At 39.4% G+C, this 21,457-nt stretch overlaps 1 protein-coding gene across 1 annotated transcript in view; it reads right to left on the bottom strand.

Annotated features, from left to right (window-relative positions):
• Positions 1 to 2,790: 2,790 nt before the first annotated feature.
• The window catches only part of LOC120525386 (G-protein coupled receptor family C group 6 member A-like), a 37,257-nt gene continuing 18,590 nt past the window's right edge, over positions 2,791 to 21,457 (bottom strand). Inside the window, exons 4-6 of the mRNA XM_039747624.1 lie at positions 12,987 to 13,190; positions 11,352 to 11,469; positions 2,791 to 3,813 (exon numbers count right to left, since the gene is read on the bottom strand). Coding sequence (XP_039603558.1) covers positions 2,888 to 3,813; positions 11,352 to 11,469; positions 12,987 to 13,190 — 1,248 coding nt within the window. The 3' untranslated portion in view covers positions 2,791 to 2,887. The remainder of the gene's footprint in view (positions 3,814 to 11,351; positions 11,470 to 12,986; positions 13,191 to 21,457) is intronic.

The raw sequence follows: 21,457 nt of genomic DNA on the forward strand, positions 1-21,457 counted from the left end.
ATCTCTGAGGCAAACACTTCTTGGAGTTCTTCTGAGGTTCCTAGAATACTGAATAGTTGTCAGTGGAGACATTTGTGCCATGTTTCATCAGATTAGACTTCTTGCAGAAGATCAGCCAGTATTACTTTTCCTCTAGAGAGAGCTGGATGTAAGTCGCTTTCCAGACATACTGCATATGGTGCATCTTATCTTTCGGCACAACCTGCAGCCTGAGCTTTGCGATTTTTGTTCTGCAGAAGCACGTCAGGGAAAATGCTGAAGGGAATGAAGCAGTCATGGACTCTGTACCTAAGGCATTTTATGTTGATAGCTGCCTCCGTCATATTAGTCTCCTCTCCAAGATAGCATTTTATTTTATTATTATAGTTTATTGATCAGTGTTGGGTGCTTCTGGCAGAAGGTGGGTTTGATATCAGGCAGTAGGTCAGTAACATGCCAGATGTGATCACTCACTTGCCCTAAGACGCAAGGTTAGAATCATGTGAGCTTTGGCTTGCTTTTAACAACATATACCCAGAAGAATCAACCTTAAGGTTATGTTGGGATTGTTCTCCAGATACACTGGGGTACAAATTCAAATCTGTTCCTTATGATCAGCCCACCATGAGGAATATCTACAGGGTTCTCTCCAGTCAATATGACCCAATAAGATATCTCATTCCTTTCACCACTCAAGCTAAAATACTTGTTCAGGCCCTTTGAAAAAAGGAACGAAATTGGGATGAACCTATTACCAACGACCTTCTTCAAGCATGGAATGAATGGGAGAATGAATTGCTGCACATACTCAAGATTGTTCTCCCACACTGTTTTACTTTGGACATGAACTTAACTAAAGCTGTCAAGGACTTTCATGTGCTCTGTGATGCTTCTCAGCAAGCATATGGCTCTGCTGCATACCTCTTGGTAGAAGGTGCTCAAGGGAACTCACAGGTGTCCTTTTTAATGGCAAGATCACAGGTAGCACCTAAGAAACAGCTGTCGGTGCCACGTTTGGATCTCTGTACTGCATTAACGGGTGCATAGCTTGCAAAGATGCTGCATACAGAACTCTCAGCTGTGTTGACTGACTCCACTACAGTATTCAACTGGCTTAACTCTGAGTCCTGTCATTACAAAGTGACCGCTATCAGAATGGACAAAAACAGAACTGTAACAACAAACAGCTTCTTCACAGCGTTTTTGCTGGCTAATAGATTGCTGCACCACAACACAACTCTGCTTGGCACAATAAGTAAAATCAGATTTCCACCTGCAGCTAAAGTCACTTTAGTATGTGAACAATTTGCCACACTAGTTTTTGGATCTGAAAGTGCCATGCTAACAGTGTATGCGCCCAAAAAGAAGAACATTGGCTACATCTCTTACAGCATCCACTATTGCATTTTGTGACTCCAGTTTCTGAGGTAAAGGTGTGTGAGCAACAAGCACACAAAGATATGCTGGGCACAGCAGCACCATCACTGCCTAGAGTTGCATCCTCGGCACAGGGGTAAGCTTTTTTAGTATTGTCTGAAACAGAATAAACAGACAGTGGGCTGCAATTTGCCCTTTCACAGAGACTATTATATCTTGTTGACTGACTCCACTACAGTATTCAACTGGCTTAACTCTGATTCCTGTCATTACAAAGTGTTTGTGGGAACACATATTGCAGAAATTCAGGAACTAACAAGTTCTGCAGAATGGCGATATGTTGAATCTGCAGAGAATCCTGCTGATGACATTACTAGAGAGACCTTGTTGTCATTAACTTAAATGAGCAGGTGGAGTCCTTCTTTTCTTTTCCTGTCATCAGATCATTAGCCGGAAACCCCTAAGCCCATTAATAGCAGGTCTGAGGAAATAAAGAAATCCTTGTTCTGTTGTTTGACCTCAATAGCTGATAAAACATTGCCTGATCCTTCTCTGTATACAAAATGGGAAGATCTGATTCAGGCCACCCATTTATCCGTATATGGGGTAGCTGCAGTGTCCCTATCCAAAAGTGAACAAATTAAAGTTGAAGTTGCTGTTTTGCAGAGGGCCCAATGGGAAAGTTTTCAAAAAGAAGTAAAATTGCCAAATGAAGATGATACAGTGCAAAAGCTACCAATTTATACAATCTATCTCCTCAATATGATAATATGATTAGTTCAACAGTTATCCCCCATCTTCGTAACTGGCCTGTTCTTTTGTCCTGTTCTTCTTCTTCTTCTTCTTCTTCTTCTAAATACAATACCAACAGGTATTTGTTGCACTTCTGGGATCCCTTTCCAGGGTCAGGCAAGAAGCCATATCTGTTGTATCCACTATTCAAAAGTGGTTCCCTGTGGACTTTTGGGACTTTGTGCTATTCATGCCCAAATGTTCCTGCAAATGGTCAAGCATTCACTATATACCCATAGGCTAGACCGCACATGATGACAATGCTGTTTCACTGTGACTTCCACACTCAAGATATGGCAAGTTAAATTCCACATTGGGAAACAGAACACAGCCTTTGCACATTGCTACCCACAGTACAATAATAATTAGTTTTAAATTCTGTTCAAAGCAGAAAACATATTCTTATATATAATTATAATTGGTAAACTAAAAATATAGTCAAACATAGTACATGACTGGAAATGTAGTATATTCAATATTATTCCAATAATCATATCTTTAACAACATATCTTCACTAATTACTTCTGAGATACTGAAACTTTTTCATTTTCTATGTAGTTGCTCTTTTTTACTTATTACTTAGCTTGACTTATAAACTGCATGTAAATCCTACCATGTGACATAATTTAATAAAGAAGAAATACCATATTATTAGAGAATTTTATTATCATAAATTCAAATACTGACATAATAGCTTTAAACGATCTGTACACAATAACAAAATCAAAGTACATTACATCATGACCCAGTCTCAGGTGTTGATTTTTTTTTTTGCGTTCTTTCAATGTACTCTCGAATAATCTTTTTATAAGCATCCTCTGTGTTTAGATCTGCTTGAAAAAAAATGATGTAACACTTAGGAAAGAAATGGCAACACAAAATCGCATAATTTGAGGCCAAAATGGCAATCATTTCAACTGCAGGAAGGAATTTGTTGACTGTATTTACATGAGCAGGAATGAAAGAAATCCAGACAACTATGTATATAACCATAGCAATGGTAATAAACTTGCAGTTCTTGTAAGCATCTGGCAAATGCCTTCCTTTATAAGTTATCACAAAGCAGACAAGTGCGAGAAGAGCCACATAGGCCAACATGAACCAAAAGGCCACAGGAGACCCTTCACTGCATCCAAGTATAATCTGATTCCCATTGTCTGTTTTTTGCTTCTGAGGGGGAGCTAAAACTAACCAGAGTGTACAAACAATTATTTGAGGTAAAAGGAACACAGGAAATACTAAGTAAGACTTGAATGTTGATTTTATCAGAGTGTTTTGGAAAGCAACTGAAATCTGTAATAAATTGATTAAAATGCAACAAAGGCAGAGAACAAAACTTAAGCCAAATAAAGGTTGACGTATTTTGCACAAAATGTCTTGGGGCTCTCCAATAAAGAGCACTGCATCCACGTTACTTATGAGAAGTGAAAAAAGCATTAAGTAGCAATGTTTACCCCCCGCACATTTCACAGCTGGGGTACTCAGAAACATTGTGAAGATGACAAACAAAACAAGTATGATAATAATGCCGAAAGTACAGAACACCAAGAGTGTAATAGAGAGTCCATCATTCCAGGCAAAGAACTCAATGGTCTTGTTATAGCAGGAGCTGCTGCCACTTTCAGAATTCTGGTAACTTTCACAAAATGAACACTCAGTAGCATCTGAAAAACAAAAGAGAAAATATTTAGTAAATGTGTGTTAAAGGGTGGAAATCTATATGTAGATGTATTGATTTATGAAGTTATGAATAAACAGTTAACATTTGAATTATTTATATATTTTCATCTTTTAAAACTGCTTTTTTCCTACTGTTTGTTGTATAAAGTTATATTAAAAAGTAACTTGTACTAGATTTGTAAAAGTACAAGCGTATGTTAGAACATAGGTACAGCAATACTTTTTATTTAGCATTTTATCAAATTTACCTGTAAGTCCTTTAACATACCATTTTCAAATCCACTTTTTCAAATTCTGGTTCATGAGGGCCAGTGGCTGCCTCAGTAGAACTAGACATAAAACACGAGACAGACCTGGAGCCTCATGTATAATGCCATGCATAGAATTCACACTAAAACATGACGTCTGGACAAAACTGGAAATGCATCTGGATTTTTTTGTGTGTACGCACATTTCCAGTTCCGAATTCAAGCCCTTCCCCTTTATAAAACCCAGTGAATGGGAAATTTAACACACATGAACTCGCCTACAACCCCATCCCAACTCCTTCTAAAATTTTGCATATTTGAATATGCAAATCAATATAAATAGCCACATTCGTTCAGTGTTTTGTTAAAAGACAATGTCAAAAGTATGTGAAAAAAAAGAATTTCAGTGAATGCGAAGTGGAGGCAAGGAAAAACATATTCTTTGTTGACTTAAGCAGTGGTATAAGCAACAAAAGGAAACTAATCAAATGATGCAGTGTGGCAGAGACACTTGAAAGTTCAATTTCAGAAAGTCGTACGGTGCCCGAAATAAAAAGAAGTGGTCAGATATAATAGTCTCTGTGAAAGGGCAAATTGCAGCCCACTGTCTGTTTATTCTGTTTCAGACAATACTAAAAAAGCTTACCCCTGTGCCGAGGATGCAACTCTAGGCAGTGATGGTGCTGCTGTGCCCAGCATATCTTTGTGTGCTTGTTGCTCACACACCTTTACCTCAGAAACTGGAGTCACAAAATGCAATAGTGGATGCTGTAAGAGATGTAGCCAATGTTCTTCTTTTTGGGCGCATACACCGTTAGCATGGCACTTTCAGATCCAAAAACTAGTGTGGCAAATTGTTCACATACTAAAGTGACTTTAGCTGCAGGTGGAAATCTGATTTTACTTATTGTGCCAAGCAGAGTTGTGTTGTGGTGCAGCAATCTATTAGCCAGCAAAAACGCTGTGAAGAAGCTGTCTGTTGTTACAGTTCTGTCTTTGTCCATTCTGATAGCGGTCACAGGACATCATATCTTTGATTGCTGGTACAATAAATAATTCTGAGAAGGTATCAGCCATAGTACCAACTGTGGTCATCACTGCTCTTGTGAAATGAATAGAGATAAACGGCATCAACTCAGAGAGGGAGACACAAGTTTGTTGTACCACATGAACGTCATTGAGGGAATAAAACTGAATAATAAAAAAGTGCTAACTTTTACAAGTAGTCAAAATTTTATACAGGGTGTTACAGACTGAAATCAAATGCATGCTTTTATTATATTATAGTAATAATAATAATAGTAGCTCACTACTCAGCACAGCTAACTCCAAAACACAGCACAGAGACTCGAACTGGCAACCTTTTTTTTTTTTTACGTTTGTTATATTCTTGAATAAAAGTGCACATGTTTAATTTGATATTTGGAGTAAAGTCTTCACACATTATACACTTCATGTCATTATTAGCATAACATGGAAAACATTTTTGCCCAGGTTGTGCTCTGTCAAAGTGGGGGGTTCAGCAGGCTGCTTGTGCTGATCGGCACATTTACAAAACAAAAGATGCTGATAGAGAGGTGTGAAGGAATTTAAGGTGGGCAGGAATTACAAGTTTTTTTTTGTAGGCTTCAGTGATTTAAGTGTTAACACAGTGCAAATTCTTTCTATTTATAATTAAATTCATTCTCTGAAGGTGCCTTTAGAGTGTAGCATCGGCACCGAGTGCCTCAACGGTAGATTCTTTGCTCTTTATATGGTTGTTTGAGCTGACTCACTATCCTTAAAAAGACTGCTTTCCCTTAGCCACACTAGTTGGAAAAAGAATCTGTGACTTTGCAGAGTTGCCAATTTTATAGACTCACCTGTTATTGATGATGTAATGCCAGCTCATTCTTTTGGTGAATCATCCCTGGCTGATGTCCAGTGCTGTTGCAACAGCAATGTGCATGCAGTTTGTACAACCACTGTTTAAGGAAATATTATATTTCTGGATGACCAGAATACCATCCCGTACAGCTGGCATGGTGCGACTCGGTGATGTTTGTGAAATACCTGATTGGTTCATGATGAAAAGCACCTTGGATAAAAACCTAAGAGTGGGCAGAACTTGCAAAGTATCAGGTAGAGCATAATTCCTCAAAGTCTGCATTTGTAAAGCTGGCACCAGTTCAGCACATAGCTTCAAGAGGATAGCTCTTGGAAATCGAAATTCAACTTAGAAGCCAGTCATCATCATCTATAAATACGTACTCTCTTTTGCGTGCTCTCTCTCTGATTTGATAAAGCTGTTGTCATGAATTCAAATATGAAACAGAAAGAGAAAGCACACAGAAACAGTAGCACGCTGGGTGCTGCCAGTTTGTAAAACCAAGCAGAAAATTGTGTATGCAAGTTGTGAGGCTGCCTTAAAAATGCGCCTGGCTTTACACCAAGTTTACTTTTTATACATCTCAAAGTGTGTGTGGAAATGGTTGTGTGCAGCATTTTTGTGCGTATGCACCGTTTATACGTGAGGCCCCTGGATAGGATACTAGTCTATCATTAGGCCCATTTTAAACACGCATACACACCCACATAGATGTTAGTTTTGAATGGTTAATTATCAAAACTGGAATATTTTTGGAAATATGGGAGGAAAACCAGAATGCCAGTAGTGTTTCCTGACTCACTTCTGCTAAATAATTAATTGGCAGAAAGTACGCAGTGTTAGTGTGACAAAAAGAGGACGTGCAGCATTGTTCATAATGGCATTTAGTTTTGTTTTAATTCTCTTCTTCGCTACCACCTCCAGGGGTCCAAAGTGTATCCCATAACTAAGACGGTCCTTTTAATTAGCTTGCTAATTCAGTGGGCCTTTCTTGAAGTGATGTTACTAGCCCAACACACCACAGTGTAGAAAATTGCACTGACCATCACAGAGTTGTAGAAGATATGAAGGATGTCACTTCCCACCTTAAAAGAATGCAGTTTGCTAAGGAAGAAAAGCCTACTCTGCTCTTTCTTATATAGTTCCTCAGTTCTCCAAGACCAGTGCAACCTGTCATGGACATGGACCCCAAGTACAGTGCATCCGGAAAGTATTCACAGCGCATCACTTTTTCCACATTTTGTTATGTTACAGCCTTATTCCAAAATGGATTAAATTATTTTTTTTCCTCAGAATTCTTCACACAACACCCCATAATTACAACGTGAAAAAAGTTTACTTGAGATTTTTGCAAATTTATTAAAAAAAAATTGAGAACGCACATGTACATACAGTAAGTATTTACAACCTTTGCCATGAAGCTCAAAACTGAGCTCAGATACATCCTGTTTCCACTGATCATCCTTAAGATGTTTCTGCAGCTTAATTAGAGTCCTCCTGTGGTAAATTCAGTAGATTGGACATGATTTGGAAAGGCACACACCTGTCTATATAAGGTCCCACAGTTGACAGTTCATATCAGAGCACAAACAAAGCATGAAGTCAAAGGAATTGTCTGTAGGCCTCCGAGGAGGACTACCTGAAGGACTCTCAGACCATGAGAAACAAAATTCTCTGGTCTGATGAGACAAAGCTTGAACTTTTTGGTGTGAATGCCAGGCGTCACGTTTGGAGGAAACCAGGCACCGCTCATCACCAGGCCAATGCCATCCCTACAGTGAAGCATGGTGGTGGTAGCATCATGCTGTGGGGATGTTTTTCAGCAGCAGGAACTGAGAGACTAGTCAGGATAAAGGGAAAGATGACTGCAGCAATGTACAGAGACATCCTGGATGAAAACCTGCTCCAGAGCGCTCTTGACCTCAGACTGGGGCGACGCTTCATCTTTCAGCAGGACAACGACCCTATGCACATAGCCAAGATATCAAAGGAGTGGCTTCAGGACAACTCTGTGAATGTCCTTGAGTGGCCGAGCCAGAGCCCACACTTGAATCCGATTGAACATCTCTGGAGAGATCTTAAAATGGTTGTGCACCGATGCTTCCCATCCAACCTGATGGAGCTTGAGAGGTGATGTAAAGAGGAATGGGCGAAACTGGCCAAGAATAGGTGTGCCAAGCTTGTGGCATCATATTCAAAAAGACTTGAGGCTGTAATTGCTGCCAAAGGTGCATCGATAAAGTAATGAGCAAAGGCTGTGAATACTTATGTACATGTGATTTCTCGTTTTTTTTATTTTTAATACATTTGCAAAAACCTCAATTAAACTTTTTTCACATTGTCATTATGGGGTGTTGTGTGTAGAATTCTGAGGAAAAAAATGAATTTAATCCATTTTGGAATAAGGCTGTAACATAACAAAATGTGGAAAAAGTGATGCGCTGTGAATACTTTCCGGATGCACTGTATAGGAATGCACCACCTCTACATTCACTCTCTGAATAGTGACCTGACATAGAAGTTCTTTGGTGCGATGAAAGTCAATAACTGATTCTTTGGTGCGATGAAAGTCAATAACTGATTCTTTGGTGCGATGAAAGTCAATAACTGATTCCTTGGTTTTGCTGAAGATAAGGTGCAGACAATTCTCTTTGCACCAAGAAACATAGTTCTCCACATTACTCCTATACTCGGTCTCATCCTTCTTAACAATATGGTATAGAGGTTTATTATATTAGACTCCTAAAACAACAATGATACTCCAACCTGTAATGTTCCATAAAGGTCTAGTAAAGAATGAAGATTTGCTATAAAAAGGTGCTCTGATAAATGTGGCTTTTGTCAGTTACCAGCGTAGGTACTATATTAGCATGAGCACAGAAGAATGTTACAGCTGACTGGAAGAATTGGAAAAACATTCTAATGTTTGTGCAAAATTTCCCCTTAACAAGTTTCCAATTGTGTTCCCTCATTCTTGATGAACTCATTTTAAAATAAAAGTCTCAATCCACAGTACTAATGCCTTCATAATTTTAAACACTTCAGTCATGTCACCTCTTAATCTTTTTTTAATCTTTCTTCATAATTTATCCTCTGAAGCTTTTTATTCAGCTGAGCTGCTCTTCTCTGGACTTTTTTTCAGTGCTGCTGTGTACTTTTTATAGCTTGGAGTCCAAAACTGCACCCAGTACTCCAGATGAGGCCTCATCAGTGAGTTATAAAGCTTGACCACAACCTCCTTGGACTTGTACTCTACACATTGTGCTACATGACCTAACATTCTGTTAACCTTCTTAATGGCTTCTGAACACTGTCTGGAAGTTTATAGTGTCAAGTCCACTACAACTCCTAAATTCTTATCATAAGGTGTACTGCTGATTTTCAATTTAATTCAAACCTAACATTTTTTGCTTCCTATGTGTAATACTTTACATTTACTGACATTAAACTTCATCTGCCACAAATCTGCCCAAGCCTGTATGCTGTCCAAGCCCCTCTGTCATGATTTAACAGATTCCAGATCATCTGCCAATCCTCCTCCTCCTCCACCACCTATCCTGGCATCATCTGCAAACTTAACCATGTTGTTAATTATATTGCAGCCACCTATAGGAAATCCTGTGCTCCATGTTGGTGACATTAACATTTTCATTTAACATGAGAAAAGTGACAAGAAATAAAAAGGGTGTAAATCTTTGGGGTTGTGCTCTAGCATTGTGTCTTTAGCCTCCTGAAAAGCCTTACAGTCTAAGTGTGTTATTATGCAAGTGATTTCTTAACTGTTAGAATTTTGCATCTCTTTTTGTATTTTCCCTTTATTTATCAGACTGATAAAACAGTAAGTTTACTTTGTTAAATCTCTCAAGAATATCTGCTTTTATCATCGCTGTTCGTTCAGTTCACACTTAGAACGTCCACCTAAATGCACCTGCACAACATGTTTACTGTGACTAACTAGGTGTAGCTAGGCATGGCTTTAGCTTTTGAAAGCTGAGTGAGATGTCCATGTTTCAGAAATATGCTTCAAAGAGTAAAGACGTGTGAACAGCATGCCACAGAGGCACAAATATTCCTTCTGAATCATGCTGATAAAAGGACCAGAATATGGAAAAACATGCTGAAGTTCATAGATCTGGTCAAAAGCTTTTCAACAGTGCAGACTGGTGGTGGCCTTGAGTTATATTTTTGTGGCACAATTTAGACATAAATGGCACAGGCTGTCAGAACATATTGTTATTCAAGTGCTTATTTTGATTTTTTGATATTAATCCCTGATGGGAAATTATTTTTTCACATGACCTTTGGGGCTCTCCAAACACAGGTTCAACCCATTATACAGCCCCCCTGGAGCAATTTCCACATTAAGGGCCTTGATTAAGGGCCCAGTGGAGTATGATCCCTTCTGGTACTAACCCAACGTGGATCCTTAGCCTCAGAGACAGATCCACCCATATGTTAATGGCATCAGCGTAACAGTCTGCCAATGGGCTTTTCACAAGGCTAAGAAAGACCTAGAAAGGTTTCAGGAACATACTATTAAACTCACATTAACATTATGGAGTTTCATGTGACTAGATATTATTATAGTCCGGGTTAGCTCCATGCTTCCCAATTGCAGGAGGCTCTTGAACCTGGAACTGTCAAAAGTCATAAACTGATGTGACCTGGGCAAATGAAGACACACACTCGCAATGTATATATATACAGTATATTACAGTTATCCTGTGTCACGCACTGCGAGTAGGAGGACATTGTATCGACCAAAAAAAGGTAATTCCACGCCAGGCCAGGGGATGGCAGGGTGCACTAAACCTTCTCCTGTTATCTCTGCAGACCAGCCACAGGAAAACCTCTCTGACTCATCGCTGAATACCAGTGCCCAGGCTGACATCACTTCCGGTTCTGGTGCCTATTATGCCAAAAGAAGGTCATTTCTGGTTCCCCTACATCACTTCTGGATTTATCAGTTAAAACCGCCGTCTTTCCAAACCTCAAACAGTTCATGTCTAGACTCCAACAGAGACACATCTGTCTAAAATCAAACCCATTGCAGCCAGGGATAATATACGGGTGGCTGCCCCAAACCTTTCTAAGTGTGTCAAGTCTGATCTTTTCACATCTGCAAGTTTGCTGTTTTGGTGACATATTCTGTCCATAGGTCTAACAGCAGTAGTGGAAAAGACTGCAGCAGGGCTACAGAAGAAAATAAAAACACGCAGAGACACGCCATTGGCTTTTTGGCAAATCCAGTTTTCATGTGCTACGTTCAAAAAGCTGCTACAACCATATGCGGCCAAAATAAAACTTGGTTTGTTCTCATAAAAACAGCACATACTAAGTGCAATTCCATTTCAATAAATTTCAAGAAATCGTAACAGGTCTACCTACTTTTGTGAAGATTTCTTACCTCCACCCTTAGAATATGTTCCAGCTCCACATTTATCACATTTGTAACAGCATTTGATACCAGTCACATTTTTAAAGTAACCAGGAGGACACTCTTTGATGCAGTTTACATATGAAGACTAGATGGGAAAAATAAATAAATAAATAAACAGTCATTAGATGTTGAAGAATATTTGACTTACTCTGAACACAAAAATATACCATTAAAAACCGAAATTAGCAACTGAATACCTTAATTGTCTCAAAGCTTTTACATTATTGCATACTATAATAAAATGCAATTCCTAGTTGTCATAAAATGTTTTCAAGTCATCTACATACATGCGTTAATTTTAACCATTATGAAGTATACACAGTATATACACAGTATATACATTATACAGTGTAGCGGATGGCCAGATTCCATGCCCGACTTCGATACTTGGTCCGGGGCACAGTCATGGGCGCCATACTACTTCCCCCAGAACATTTGGTGGCAGCCCCCCTGGGTTGCATCGGGGCCACAGATATGGGACTCTGGAGCTCAGCCCTGTTGGGCTCTGTGGCCACTGCTAGGGGGAGCTGCATGGCTTCCTGAGCCCGTGTGGGCAAGGATGCAACCACACCCAGAAGTGCAGCCGGATCTAAGTCATCAATTACCTGAAGCACTTCCGTGTGGGCTATAAAAGGGAGTCAGCAGCCACCGTCGGGAGCAAGAGTCGGGAAGAGGAGGAGTGGTGGTGAAGACCAGTATGCTTGTGAACACTTTTGTGACTTGTTTGTGCTTTGTGGGACTGTGTTGTGGCTGAAGGGCACAGGGAAGACGTGTCCCCCAGCTGAAGAAAAATAAATATTTGTTGTATTTTTACGTGTGCCTCCCAATCTCTCTGTGCTGGGTTGTGCGCCAATATAGCGCCTTTCACAACAGTAAAAACACATATATGTGTTTCTACTTAATATTGTGCACTTCTGCAAGTATTATACTAAATTAAGGAATCAGGATGACCTCCATTATTAATACATTAATTATTAAACTAGAAGGTCATACTAATGCACTGTGAGACTGCTGTGGTCAGTACTTTGAGCTGTGGACACAGCAGGTTCAGATCAAGGCACTACATAGGTGTAAGGGTCATAATGGTCATGTGTATAGGGTACAGTAAAATTCTTATTTGCCCATGCTAATTAATATGCAATATATTACTACCCTCCTGCCCCATAATTATTGGATATAACCAACTACGCCTTTCATTCATTACTGACAAATTATGCAACACCAAATACTGTACAGTTACACTATTGTTATTAAGACTAGCTGTTCAGTATGTCATCTAATTTGCTTCTTTGGTACAAAGCATTTTTTAAAAATCAAAGAAATCAAATACTAAAATCATTATAGATAATGCAGCATATCATTAAGAATTTTGAAAGAATTATTGACTTGTAAAAACCATCATTTCTTATTAACATGATATACAAAGATTTAATTTAAATTATGCATTGATATTTTAAACCATTATTTATTGTTTATCCCAAATTTAAATCCAAAGACACTAGATTTGCCTCCATATGAAAATTTTAAAAATCTACTATCATGCCATTCCTACATTTTACAAACTACTTTCTTATCAAGATAAATATATGTAGTGACAAGTACCTTATTGTAAATGCTGACAAACGGTTGGTGTTGACTTATTTTGTTGTCAGATGTGCTGTATTCTCCAATGTCAATTATTTTGATTTCCTTCTCATTTGCTTTCCACCACTTGATGTCATATGCACTGTTAATGTCACCTTCATCATTAAAAGAATAGATTTTTCCATCAACTGTAAAATTCACTTTTTTCAAGACTTTCAAGAGCTGGAAAAAATAATATTTCATGGATGGATCATTTGAAGTTAAAAGTACATTGCACAAAACACCAGTTTCCATGTTTTCTACTAGTAATATCATCAGTACAGTGAATGTTTTAGTCTTTTGTACTTTTATATTGCTATAAATTTGAGAGACAATTTATACTTTTAAATGGGTACAGGTATCTATGTACCCATTTTTTTCAAAGCATTAACGTAATTACTTTTCCCATTTTTACTTTTATAATATACAGTATTAATGAAATGTTTTGCATTTTTCCTTCAGAGTGGAATATTGTGCAATAATGAAACTTGTCTTTCCAGATGAAAAAAAAAATTGAGCAGAAATTGACCACAGTGCTGCCAGGGTTCAAATTGCATCCCTTTTGCATTCTGTGTGAAATCTACTTGGCTTTTTCTGTGTTTCCTCTGGTTTCCTCTCACAGCCCAAAGACATGCTTGTAAGGTTAATAAAATAAAATTGCAACTCTAGATTGGTCCCTTAAGTATGAGTTATGGATATGTGGGTAAATGTGCCCAGTGATGAACTGGTGTCCCATTCAGAGTTGGTTCAAGACTTTCCCAGAATAGACAATCAGCAACTGCATATTGTAATAATTACATATTGTGTTGTAAAGAGCATTCTAGCAAGAATGACCAAAACCCTGCAGAGGGAATGGGGAATTTGTTTTAAAGAACTAAACACATTGAATTTTTTTATAGAATGAAAAAGTCAAAACAACAAATATTGTCATTCCACTTGGCCTGACTTAATAAGTGTTGAGTGCTTATTGAGATGGCGTACCTATTTATCTTAACTTCTACATCTTTCTCCCTAAAACAGACTCTCTTCCTGTCTCTAGTTGAACCCCATTCTAGACTCAACAAGAGTGACAGTTTTAAGGCCCATCCAGTTACATGCAGAATCCCTTTCAAAGACAGGAAACATCCTACTTTTGCAATAGAGCTTTAAATACTCCCGGTGTCACTGCCCCAAGACCCTTCAGTTCACTTAAGAGGACCATGATACCAGGACAATGCTTTCACCACTTAAAGAGGCAACCAAGTGATTATTACTCCAGCCTGAGTCCATGTATTCTCTCCTTTTGGCCTAGTGGTCCTTCTCTCAGATCTCCATAGCCTAACTTTGTTTCTATGAGAAGGATCAGGCATCTTTACAACTGGCTAGGCTGCGTAGTTTCTCTCATATTGGAAAGATATTATCTGTTTCTTTCAAGGCTATCCTTTAATCAATTTTTTGTCAGGATGTTCCTACTGTATATCTGTCCTTTCTGCATTTGTAAGATCTGCATTAACCCTGATTGTAAATGCTTTCCCTTCTGCCACTGTCATGTGCCACCAAGTCCATCCATTTATCCATTATCCAACCCGCTATATCCTAACTACAGGGTCACGGGGGTCTGCTGGAGCCAATCCCAGCCAACACAGGGTGCAAGGCAGCAAACAAACCCCAGGCAGGGCGCCAGCCCACCAAGTCAACCTATATGTATATACAGTACAGTGGAACCTCGGTTCACAACCATAATTTGTTCCAAAACTCTGGTCGTAAACTGATTTGGTCATGAACCAAAGCAATTTCCACCATAGGATTGTATGTAAATACAATTAATCCGTTCCAGACTGTACAAACTGTATGTAAATATATATTTTTTTTAGTTTTTAAGCACAAATATAGTTAATTATACCATAACATGCACAGTGCAATAGTAAACTAAATGTAAAAACATTGAATAACACTGAGAAAACCTTGAACAAAAGAGAAAACTAACACTGCAATAGGTCTCGGTATAGTGCTAGGAACCGCTCGCTAAAAACACTTTTTTTTAATGAGTTTTAAGCACAGGGGAAAAAATGAACATTTGAAAAATCCGTAAGTTAATAAACCACCAAGAAAAGTAACATTGCCACAATGCACGCTATGAACCGATCGCTGTAAACAGAACTGAAAACAAAAACAAGCCCTTTTTACCTTATGCGTCCAGCCCTCCCTCTCTTGCTCGCTCTGTCTTTCTTTTGTGTGTGCGTGTGACTCTCTTTCGCAAGCCTGGAGCGCTTATGTGTGTCTCTCTCTATCGCGATCCTGTGTGTGTGCCTCTCTGTAGCGCACGCTTATGTGTGTGTGTGTACCTCTCTCTCGCACGCCCGTGTGTGTGTGTGCACGCCTCTCTCTCGCGCGCCTGTATGTGTGTGTGTGCATCTCTCTCTTTTGCTCGCTCGCTGCACAGGAAATGCACAGGGAGAGACTGAACATGTACAAACCGAAAGGGAAACTGGCTTGTTCGTATACTATGTGTGTGGTCGTGAACTGAGGCAAAAGTTTGGCAAACTTTTTGGTCGTAAACCGATTTGTACATGTACCGAGACGTTCGTGAATCGAGTTTCCACTGTATATATATATGGTATACAGTAATCCCTCCTTGATCACGGGGGTTGCGTTCCAGACCCCCCCGCGATAGGTGAAAATCCGCGAAGTAGAAACCATATGTTTGTATGGTTATTTTTATATATTTTAAGCCCTTATAAACTCTCCCACACAGTTTATAAATATTCCCTGCAGAGTTATACAGCATAATCCCTTTGTATTCTCTTAGATATTAGGTACGATTCATTGAAATTATGTATATAAACACACTGTTTATATACAGTAAAATCTTAATATTATTTTAAAGATATCGAGTGTCTCAGATATCACATATGTTACAGCCATTACGATAGACAGGACACCAGCAATAAATACGTACAATGCAAGAAAAATAGTATACAGTAAATGTGTGTACAGTGACACTAAATGTACGTACATGTACTAAGTACTGTAAGTAGAAATTTAATTATGGTTACTCACCAACAATGACACGATGACTTGTCCGATAACAATAAGTTTAATTTTACTGCACAACAAAGGAGAGCGTTACAGCTCTTCTAAAGAAGCCACTTCATGCGATTGTGTAGCACTGCCGTTGTTCTTCTTCTGGCAGTCTTCAATCCAAATCCCTAAAGCAGATTCCATCCAGACTACTGCCTTATTACATTCACTTCCAACTCGTTTTGCACCCTGGTTAAAAGGACACTGCGGCCGTAGATCTTATATTCCTTTCCTACTTTTTAAATAAAAAGAATCGTAGCCTTCAACAAATCCAAAACGTTTACCTTTTCGGCAATCGTTAACATCTTCCGTTTGCGCTTGGGCACGGCCCCTGAAGCAGTAGCAGATCGTTTTGGAGCCATAATGAAGGGCTTGACTATGCACAAAGATAAACACAAAAGAGCACAACTCTTTACACAGCGAAACACGTTGGATGCTGAATGAGCGAGACGAGACTTCCTGGTTAACACTGCATTCAGCACACAGGAACTTAACTGCGTGCTCTGATTGGTTAGCTTCTCAGTCAGGAGAACTTAACTGCCTGCTCTGATTGGTTAGCTTCTCAGTCATTCTCCAATAGCGTCCCTTGTATGAAATCAACTGGGCAAACCAACTGAGGAAGCATGTACAGGAAGTAAAAAGACACATTGTCCGCAGAACCCGCGAAGCAGCTAAAAATACGTGTTATATATTTAGTTATGCTTACATATAAAATCTGCGATAGAGTGAAGCCACGAAAGTCGAAGCGCGATATAGCGAGGGATTACTGTATAAATCACAAGAGTTATGTTTCAGCCAGGCTATCTCCCCTGGCTTTAGTTTAATTTCCTTTTTTATAACCTTTTTCTTCATTCTGTGTTTTTCATTAGTTTTGTGCATTTCATTTCTATGTGTCTATGCTGGTTCTCTTATGTTACTTGTATTTTGTGGTTGGTTCCTCAAAAAGTAGGACCACCTATCCATCTCAGCCAGGGGACTGCCCTCAACCCTATAAAAGCTGAGGAAACTAGCAGTACCTTGCAGTTCATTGAATGAGCTTGGTAGTTTTGGTGAGTTCTGTGGAGATTATTTCTGTGCTTTTGCGGATTTCTGAATTTTTGTGACCATTTTCTGTTTTTGACCATACTTTGAAATTTGTACTGTTTTGGGACTTTGTGTTTTCGTTTGCCCCTTTTTGATTTGAGCCAAAGGCTGAAGGACGTTTCCACTTGTGGGGATATTTTGCTGTACTTTATTGGTATTTAATGCTTAAAAACTCCTCCTTCATAACAATAAGCCAAATTAATTTAGAACTTTGAAAATGTGTGATGAAGGAGGCCTTTATAGAAATGGTTTAGGCTTAAAACTCAATAAACAGGTGGGATAGTTGGTGTCCCCTTTTCCAGTTTGGAGGATATAATAAATGGATTAGGGTGATTGAGTCTGCAGGAAATGCATTTCTCACTTTCCGGTAGGTGGCAGCACCCCTCTGGTATAACTCCCATTAGGACTCCTGCAGGGCTAAATGCAATATGTAGTTCTGGAGGCCAGCCCTGGTGGGGTCCTTGAGGGCTGCTGTTTGGTGCTGTTTGGAGGAGGCTCTGCTGTCAAATGGAGGTTCTGCCTGAGCTGGATGTGGTTCCTAACTACACACATTCACTGGTGCCAATTAAGTGACACCATTCCACAAGTTACACCATTAGTAGGTGTAACTGCCTTACCTCAAAAGTGTTCTTTATGTGCCACTTATCTTTCTTTTCAGTTCATTATGAAAAAAAAACACCTGAGATCAGGCCATCTTGCTTGTTTCCGATCCTAGCATTAGTGGAAAAACAGAATTTATCATCTTACTCATTTATCTATTAAAATGTAAGATTACTGGGTTTCATTTTCAATTAATTACTTTTCACAACAGAATTAGGTCAATTCTGAATGTTTAGTTATTATTAATGTCAATAATTGGATGCATGGAGGTTCACGGGATCCCTTCAAGGTTGCTGGATATCATGTAGTGCCTGTACACTAGTACTGTGAGTGCTGGACAGAGTGGAGACAGGACCTCTGCATTTTTCCCAGTTGATTCTGGGGTTTGTTAGGGCTGTGTTCTTGCACCTACTCTGTTCAATGCTTGTATGGACTGGGTGTTGGGCAAGGTCATGGGATCCAGCGGCTCTGGGGCATCTGTTGGTGAAGAAAGATTCACGGATCTTGACTTTGCTGATGATGCTGTGATCTTCGCGGAGTCAATAGAGGCTCTGAATGGGGTGCTCGAGAGACTGAGTGAGGAGTCTGAGTGTCTGAGCTTGCAAGTGTCCTTGATAAAAACCAAGATCCAGGCCTTTAATGACCACTTGGGCACAGCCATCAGCAGTGTGTCTGTTTGCGGAGAGAGTGTCGACCTTGTTGAGAGGTTTACTTACCTTGGCAGTGATATTCATGTCTCTGTTGACTATTCCTTTGAAGTCAGTAGACGGATTGGGGGAGCATGGGGGTCATGAGGTCGCTGGAAAGGGGTGTGTGGTGCTCCTGATATCTATGCAAAAGGATTAAGGTCCAAGCCTTTAGAGTCTTGGGGCCTCATGTATAAATGGTGCATACACACAAAAATATTGTGTAAGCCAGTTTCCATGCTGAAATCGCTATGTATAAAACCTAAACTTGACATAAAGCCACGCACATTTTCATGGTAGCTCAAACCCTGGTGTACACAAGTTCTCTGTTCGGTTTTGCAAACTGGCAGTACCCAGCGTCAAAGCAGTGCTTTTGTTCCAGTGTGGTTTCTCTTTCTTTTTAGATGCACATCCCTGACGTGGCTGAAATTAAATTAAATACAGTACACTGAAATTAACCGCATATTGTTTATTAGTTTAAGGCATCTGACTGTAATTAATCTGTAACAATATAATGGTCCACGGAATTGCAAAACTATATCAAATATCATAGCTGCTATAGCAATGTTACTCTCAATGCACCTTCTTCTTCTTTCAGCTGCTCCCATTAGGGGTTGCCACAGTGGATCATCTTTTTCCATATTACTTTCACTGTACTACTCGGAGTATTTATATCACTGTATCTGAGTGTGGAATCACAGCTCTACAGCAGTTGAACGGAAAGAGAACTATCGGTATGTAGCATCAAGCACACACTGCCTCAGCCATGATGTCTATTGAACTGCTCTCATACAGCAAACACTTCAGAGCCTTTCCTGTAGGGACATCGCGGTTCAGAAACAGTTTCATCCCAAGAACTATAAACGCATTCAATCAGTCCATCAAGTGCTCCTTGTAGAACTGTTTGTACTTATAAATACAATTACCTCACTGTAAACTTGCGATACAGTTATAATATTGCACAACCTGAGACACTTTATAAACTGCTTATTTACATACAATGACGATATCATTTTTAAGATGAAATGCAGCAAAATATGTTTATTATATTATATAGATAAAGTGTGACCACCATTTAAATAATCTATATTGTTAATAATTAAACATGTGAGGACACGGTGTCGCAGGGGATTGTTCCTGCCTTGCGCTGTATTCTTGCTGTGGCTGGTGCAACACTGGAAGGACAGATGGATAGAATACTTAAACATGCACTATGAAGATATATCAATGTTCCTTAAAAGTTTTGAAGAATCGGCGTTCTAAGCTTAAAGATGGCTTAACATCTATTACAGAGCTGATTGTGTGGTGATTGGTTACTTGAAGAAAGAAAAGAAAGGACAGGAATTGGAGGTTAGTACGTTTGAAAGAGACAGTACTGTTGCAATAAATTATTTCATCGAAGGTCGAGCACGGCACAGCAAGCATCTTGCAGGAGGCAGGAAACATCTCTGGACAGGGCGCCAGCTCGTCACTATCACTGCGCCACCATGTCTCATGTTTAATAACGTGCTTTAACTCCTATCATCATGAAAATGATATCAAGCATACATCTCAATATTTTAATTTTTCAGAGAGCTGTAATATTACGAATGAAATTAATTCTGTGTCCTGTTGGAGGAAGTGAAAACCCATTTAAGAAGCACATAGAGATTCACACACATAGAGCACACAGAAGAATAAATACAAAACAAAGCATTTAACATGTTACTTTAGTTATGATGGTATTTGAGAAACTAGTAAATTAAACAATTTAAAAATGACGTTTATGATGTTCTACTTTAATGGCAAAATAAACTATGTGATTAAACTGGAAATTTCAAGATTAAAGCTTTTTTTCTCATTATGTCTCTATTTTTTTCTTTTCTCTGTACCCTAATAAGCTTTCATATGACACTCAGATGGTGGGCTACAACTCGCTTTTCACAGCGACTATGATATCTGACACCTTCTTTTTTATTTTGGGCACTGTGTGACTTTGTGAAGTTGAACTTTTGAGTTTCTCCGACACTCTATGTCACTCGATCAACATCCTTTTGGTGTTTATACCACTGTTTAAACTAACAAATTGTATGTTTTTCCTTGCCTCCACTTAGTATTCACTTAAATTCTTATATTTTCCCCTGTGCTTTTGCCATTGCCTTTTCACAGAACGCTGAGCTTATGCGCTATTATATTGATTTACATATTCAAAGAGGTGTAATTTTGGGAGGAGTTTGGGTGGGGCACATGCAAATGCATTACTTTTCACGCAGACCGGGATTTATGGAGCAGAAGAACGTGGAAGTTGGCGAATGCACAGATTTATGCATCTGGATTATTTTGTGCGTATGCACATTTCCACTTTTGTCCTTACGCCATGTTTTAGTGTGAATTCTACACATGGCGTTATGCATGAGGCCGCTGGTGCTTCCTGTCTTGCTATATGGTTGTGAGACATGGACACTATCCAGAAATCTGAGACAGACTGAATTCCATTGGTACTGTGTCTCTTCGGAGACTCCTTGGGTACCGTTAGTTTGACTTTGTGTTGAATGAGCGGTTCCTCATGGAGTTCCGAATGAGGCACATTACCTGCATTGTGACGGAGTGTCAGCTACGGCACTAGGCCATGTGGCGCATTTCCCCCGAGGGTGATTCGGCTCGTAAGATCCTCATTGTTGGGAAACAGAGTGACTGTACCAGGCCAAGGGGTCACCCATGTAACACCTGGCTGCGGCAGATAGAGGTTTACATTTCCGGAGGGTGGGACTGGACCGTGTGTCTGCCTAGGGGGTTGCAAACTGGGATCCTGAGTTGTTTTGTCGTGTAGTGGTTGCGGCAACGCACTGTATCAGTGCCTGCTCCCCAACTTGAACATAATGGCAGCTAGTGTCCTTGTTAAACCTCACATTGTAAATGAAAAGTAGTTTAACTTAATTAAATATCCATCGATTTTCAAACCCACTTAATGTAGTTCAGGGGCCACAAATGCCAAAGTTAGTTCTTGGAGTACAGGGCATAAGGTTGAAATTGTAACGGTTG

The sequence above is a fragment of the Polypterus senegalus genome, chromosome 3 (assembly GCF_016835505.1).
Source record: "Polypterus senegalus isolate Bchr_013 chromosome 3, ASM1683550v1, whole genome shotgun sequence".
Lineage (NCBI taxonomy): Eukaryota > Metazoa > Chordata > Cladistia > Polypteriformes > Polypteridae > Polypterus > Polypterus senegalus.